Here is a 6,797-nt window from a genome sequence, read left to right as displayed (position 1 = left end):
AACCTGGTACAAACATGTTGAACATGCAAATCTGCAAATGTTGAAATTAATATAATCGAAAGAATTAGTTGTAGGTTTATATACATCCAAAGTTGTAGAATTATATGAAGTTTGTAAAGCATGTCAGTTTGGAAAGCAAGCAAGATAAGGGTTTTCACTTACACGAGCATTAATGTTCAAAAAGAATATGATTAAAAAGAATATGAAGAGGTCTTCCACAACTATAGTTTATGATATGACTCCTGAAGAATGTTTTAAAGGTAAAAAAACTGATAAACCACACTTAAAAGTGTTTGGTTTTATTACATATGTTCATGCGCCTGATGAGTTGGGAAAGAAATTGAACCCCAAGGCTAAAAGTTATATTTTCATTTGATACTCTACTGAGCAAAAGGCTATCATTTATATAACCCTTTGAGTGGTGAGTTTTGAGTGAGCAAAAATGTTATTTTTTATTAGATGAGCAGTTGATATACATATAATAGAGATGCATTGGATAGTAGTGATGATCATGATAATCAATAGACAAAAAAGCACGAATTGCAAACTCTTAGTAGACTAGAGAAATCATCTAATATTAGATCTTCAATCTGTTCATGGTCTAGTAAACTAAGGAGCAACCCCATATCTTCAAATACATCTACTACTATTACAAGTAATGACAAAGGGAAAAAATACATATCAGATGATAATAATGCATCTTTCACTTGGTATACAATTCTTTATGGAGACTCTAGTGGCTCAAAGAGCTTGGATGATGAGCTTAGTATTCCTTCATTTAGGACACTAGGTGTAAAGACTCAAATATTTTGGATGATGAGCTTAGTACTCTTTCAATCAGGATACTAGGTGTAGAGAGAGGGTATGGTAATGTAAAGGTTCCATTGACTAATCCAGTGGTATGCAAGTCTAGTGTAAGATGGGATATCCTATTAAGAGATTTGGTTTTGAGAGTTATACAACTCACCATTATGATTATATATTAAATATAATTAAGGATATTGAGCCCACTTATTTTAAGAAGGTTGTTGATCATGCTTATTGGAATGCAACAATGAATGAGATGGTTGTATTAGAGGCCAACATGGCTTAGGATCTAGTGCCATTGTCCACGAATAAGAAAGCTATTGGTTTTAAGTGAGGCTATAAAATAAAGCATAATGTAAATGGTTCTATTAGAATGTATAAGGCCAAGCTAGTTACAAAAGACTGTGCACATACATATGGCATAGATTATAAAGAAACATTTAGTCTAGTTGCTAAGATGGCAGTTGTTGGATGATTGCTTGCTTTGGTAGCAACCAAAGGTTGGAGCTTACATCAAATGGATGTGAAGAATACCTTCTTACATGGTGATTTACAAGAAAATGCATATGGAGCAACCAACAATAGATTCTAAGGATGTAGAGCATCCCACATATATGTGCAAATTACAAAAGATACTCTATGGACTAAACAAAGCACCTAGAGCAAAGTCTAACAAAATCAAAGAATATCTTGTCAACATTCACTTTTATATTTCAAATGTAGATCACTCACTTTAAGTGGAAAAAAAATAAATGTAAGTTTGATCATCATAGTTATCTATGTGGATGACTTGATTATTACATGTGATAGTGATAGTAGGATTACAAATGTTAAAAATCAAAAATTTGAGATAAAGGGTTTGGGTGAGCTAAGAAACTTTCTTGGCATATTGAGATCATCAAGTATATTAATGGTATATGGCTATCCCAAAGACAATATGACTTGAATATATTATCTAAGTATGGTATGACAACATATTAATCTCTTTCAATACTATTTGGAGCAAAAATGATATATTTAGGTGATCAAATATATTAATGGTATATGGCTATCCCAAAGATAGTATGGCTTGAACATATTATCTATGGTATGATATGATAGCATATCAATCTCTTTCGATACCATTGGAGCAAAAATGTAGAGTTGAGTATTGATATTAGGAATGAGATTAAAAACCCTACTATGTTCAAAAAGATAACAAAAAGTTTGATCGATATGATTAATATCACAAGGCTAAACTTAAGCTATGATGTTGAACTTATGGAGCAAAAATATAGAGTTGAGTATTAATATTAGGGATGAGATTAAAAACCCTACTATGTTCAAAAAGATAACAAAAAGTTTGATCGATATAATTAATGTCACAAGGCTAAACTTAAGCTATGATGTTGAACTTATAAATCAATTAATACACATACCTAAGAAGCATCATTTGAATGAAAGCAAACACATATTGAGATATGTAAAATCCACCTTGCATTATAAATTTTTTTATGAGACAAGTAAAAATGTACAGGTGTTTAGATACACAAATACATATTGAACTTATAGCAAGTTCAATAAAACATCTACCAATGGATTTATGATTTTCCTTTGTAATACAACAATCACTTGGAGAAAGAAAAAGCAACCAACGATTACTTTATCGAATACAAAGACTCGGTGTAGAGATATTGATGTGACAACATGTAGGGTGGTATGACTACAATAGCTATTAAATAATTTAGATATGCAGAGATGGTCAAGTTGTCATCTATTATGACAACATATTAAGCAATATACAATTGGTTAAGAACCAAATATTCCACGCTATGACAAAACATATTTAAATGCTCCACCATTTTGTGAGAAAAAATATACTTAAAAGAGAGATCAACTTAGTATATGTCAATTTACAATAACAAATAGCTAACATTTTCACAAAGACATTGGATGCAAAGAAGCTTCAAAAATTTTTAAGCTTACTTGGAGTAACAGATATGCAACTAAGTTTGAGAAAAACTATTGAGCATAATTATAGCATTAGTCGACATGTATAGTCAATTATATACTGTCTGACTTAGTAAACCATTTTTTTAAATATTGTATCTTGTCTATATTTCATGTATATTATATTATCGATTTTAAAAATAAACAAAAAAATATTTTGGCCACCATATCCCTTCTTGTATTCTTAAGTGAGCTTCATCTTATGTATTCAACACAACAGCTCAAGTAAGTCTCCCTACCATGCAATTCATAACATTTATCAACACCATTGAACCAATATAGCTAATGTTAACATCTCTCACTGTTATTGGCTACTAGATACTGCTTTTTGGATGCAAATAGATATGTGCTACAGGGGATGTGGGATGCAAAGATCAAACTCACACTTGTAGAACTCAACCCACATACAATCCACTATGCCACGACCCTATTGATAGTAGATAGTGCTTTTTGTAATTGTTTCAGCTAGCATTGCTATTATATAGCATCTAATATTAAGCCCTTTTTACTCTTAGTTTCATTGGATGCTTTTTAAGTCGCTATTATGTTGGCTAGTAGATACTGTTTTTTGTGTAGTCGTTTCAGCTGGCATTACAAACTCCACTGCTGAGTGAGGTTCATATCATACCAACTCAAGGACTCCGGATGTAGATTTTTTGAAGCATCTTACTAGGGCTGTCAAAGTTAGAGCCATACAGCAGGAAACTCATTGATGTGCAGCATAGAGGTACTACCACTTCTCGATGTTGTCCACTAACAAAAGTTGGGAACCAAACTTTAAGCTACATGCTTGAGGAAAGCTGGTCACAGTGCAGATTGAGTTCAGGAGCGCTTCTGCAGTCGAATGAAGGAAAAGCCTCAAATTATCCATCGTAAGACTGTACATAGGCCTACATAGTCATATCATAGACGAGTCGATGCCATGCAATGATCACAAAGTCTGCAAGCATGTCGGGACAATGTCTTGGTATGGGCAGATGAGCTCTCTCTTTTCCTGTTACTGCAGCATCTTGCAGGCAGGTGCTGTTGATGTGGATGGTGATGACGATGATGATGCTGCTGCTGATGATGAATACGATGGTGGTTGCCTTCTCTCAATCTATCTTCCTGTCCGATAGAGTCATTGAACCTCTTGTGTCCCATTGATCCCTCACAATTGTCACAGCCAGGACAGCACTCCTTTCTACCAGCCATAAGACAATAATGCTCACGCTTCTGGGCTATATTTTCATGGATCCTCCAGCTACTGTATTGCTTTATAGTTGCACCTTCTGGTTTTGGATCCTCATTTTCCTTCTCATATTGTGACCGAGGGACCCTACTTCTCGGATGGTTAAAAGCAGAAAAGTTACAGTTTGAGCTGATCCTCTCTGTCTTCATCCGTGTCAATGGCTTTATAGGGCGATAGTTGTCAGATAAAGAATCATCCCTGCATCCCACAGTCTGCTCAGAGCAGCACGAAGACATATCGCCTTGACAGAAGCCGTTGACTCCATTGCAAGTTGGGCAGTCCCATAATTTGGTAGTTTTCTGTTGCCAGATCTTAGAACCTCCAGCAACTCTGGGTGTCTCTGATAACTCTAAGTTGTCGTGCCAGATGGACAGTTTCGCCACAGATTTGGCACTTGTAGAGCCCGGAGAGAGTGGCCCAATAGCCCCACAGTTCAGTTGTACAGATGATGGAGAATTGGAATGATTGACTGAGCAGCATGTTGTTCTGCCCTCAACCCTGGCCATTGCATCTGATGAGTGATCATACAGATTCAGCGACTGCTGCTGATTCAAGTTTATCCCATTCCACTTTTGCAGTGTCTTATCCAACGGCTGCAAATCCCTAGTCGTATCTTGAGAGCTTGTGCTCCCACAGTCAGGTGTACCAGGTTGTAGGGGACTTTCTTCCCTCCTAGAACTTGCAGATACAGCTGTTGCCTCTGGAGTGTTGGCGTGTGTACCTTGAGCAATTTGCTCTCCTTCCTCTTCATCTGCCTCTTCCTTTTCTTCAATACGTGATTGATGGATGGGATCATTAAAGTTGCTCTCATGACCATTCAACTGACCAACAGACTTGGACAGAAGAGTGCAACCATAGTCTCCAGCTTTCCAAACAGGAGACGGTGGGGATGTTACTGTCACTTTGGCCAAGGAGAAAGACAGCTCAGATGATGTGTGGGAGGAGATGTCCTGTTGCAGCGGTGGCTTGTGCAAAAGTCCACCGAGATCAGGATTGCCCAGGCAGCTACCATTGCTGCACAGTGGTACGTAGCCGCTTCTGATAGAGCATCCTGCGCCCTGCCATGCCCCGAGCTTCTGAAGAGAACCTGCGATCTCAAGGTCTTTGCAGTGCTTCATGCCGGGGGAGGTGTCTTGTGGTTCCATGTTTGCGACGGGAGGAAAAGCAGGCATGGGAGCCTTGATGCTAGGATTGTCCAAATCTTGATCAGTTTCATAGCCAAGGTTGGTGATCACATCGGGGCTAAGGGATCTGATGGACGGTTGTGCAGACTCCGGATTGTTAGCTGCGGGCTTCTGCCAGATGCAAGCTGAGAGCTCGCCACCGTTACCATCAGGGGAGGGGCCAAGGAGGCAGAAGCCATCATCAAGCACCAGGAGGACGGACCGCTGACTGCAGATAGTTGTCGAACGGAGTACTGCATGATCTCTGTGGGGGGCTGCCTTGCGAGTGCTCCTTGCAGATGGGGGTGCCCTGTGGTAGGGGTGTGACATCATATGGGTCCTGTCTGATGTAGCAGGGCTGCCTAAAACAGAATGGCTTTTCATCTCTGCACAGGCACTTCTCAAAATGAGGAAGATTCACGTCAAAAAAATGCAACATGCATTTACGCAGAAAAAGAACCAAAAAGCCAGTCTTGTTTCAATGCCTGCTTACGATTGGCTGTTGGGTTGATGATGACTCGAATCGTTCGATGCGGGATTGATTCCGAGCTCCTGTGAGAGCAATTATTGGGGTTGCCGAGCTGTGTGTCTCAGAAGACAAGCGAAGAAGGGAAACCAAAGAGCGGGAGGAGAGAAGACGCTGCGAGGTTTATCGGCACATCATTCCGCAAGCAAGTGGAGATCTTTTCAGCGACTGCACAGAGACGAGATTTTGTGAACGTTTGCAGCGCCCACCAAGAAAACCTCCCACATAACCCACAAAACAATAAACTTAGAATTTGAATTTTGAACGAGGCCATTGTCTTGATGGTAGCCCAGGTAGTTATACTCTACAATCTACCTAGGTAGTAGGCTACTACATGTCATGCACAGCTCTCCGGGATCCATGAAGATGCATACCTTTAGGCTTTAGGCTGGTTATACACTGCATAGATAGACGAGGCAATGCACATAAGGGAGTGGCAGTGGGCACGATCGTGTCTCAAGGCATGATCGGGCCCATGTTTTCAAGATAGCAGACACATGAAGACGGGGGATCCCCAACCTAGGGTTCATATCCTTTTCCTACTTACAAAGAGACAAGACTCATTTGTTAAAAAATGTAAAGTGCATAAGGTTTGTGCCTCTACCAATATATGATCGGGCCGTGTTTTCACAAGGGTTGAAACATTTGGGTGAGGGGTCCCCAACCACTTCTTCATGTCATTGGAGGGTGCAAACAACGTGTAAACATCATTGTGGACTATTTTCTCATTGTTATAACTATCTATATATGGCCCAAGATGTGTTCATCCTAAGGCATCATGCCCATGGGAGCATGTGTGATTAGTTTTGCTTCGCGCGCAAGGAACGCTATCCCGCTTCTTCGCTGCCGCGAAGCGGGGTGCGAGGGAAGTGAAGCTTCGCACGGCAGCTTCACATCCCTATCGCACAGTGGATAATGCTATCACAAAAACATCGCATGCTTTACTCTCCTCTATATCGCACGGCAGCTTCACTTCCCTATCGCACAGTGGATAATGCTATCACAAAAACATCGCATGCTTTACTCTCCTCTACTCACAACCCCTCTATCTCTCATCCCGTTTACACCTCCCCCCTCTATC

General features: G+C 39.7%; 1 protein-coding gene across 1 annotated transcript; it reads right to left on the bottom strand.

The window, feature by feature from the left end:
• Positions 1-3,097: 3,097 nt before the first annotated feature.
• On the bottom strand, positions 3,098-6,149 carry LOC148036744 (uncharacterized). Its single transcript, XM_087677182.1, has 2 exons — positions 5,684-6,149; positions 3,098-5,576 (listed from the first exon to the last, which is right to left on the bottom strand). The coding sequence occupies exon 2, from the start codon at positions 5,572-5,574 to the stop codon at positions 3,700-3,702; it is 1,875 nt and encodes a 624-aa protein (XP_087533308.1). The 5' UTR covers positions 5,575-5,576; positions 5,684-6,149; the 3' UTR covers positions 3,098-3,699.
• Between the last annotated feature and the right edge of the window lie 648 nt (positions 6,150-6,797).

This window comes from Lygodium microphyllum, chromosome 4 (genome assembly GCF_053477565.2).
Source record: "Lygodium microphyllum isolate KBCC chromosome 4, Lygodium_microphyllum_v1.1.10, whole genome shotgun sequence".
Lineage (NCBI taxonomy): Eukaryota > Viridiplantae > Streptophyta > Polypodiopsida > Schizaeales > Lygodiaceae > Lygodium > Lygodium microphyllum.
Note: the sequence above shows the minus strand (reverse complement) of the source record. Positions and strands in the feature narration are given on the sequence as shown.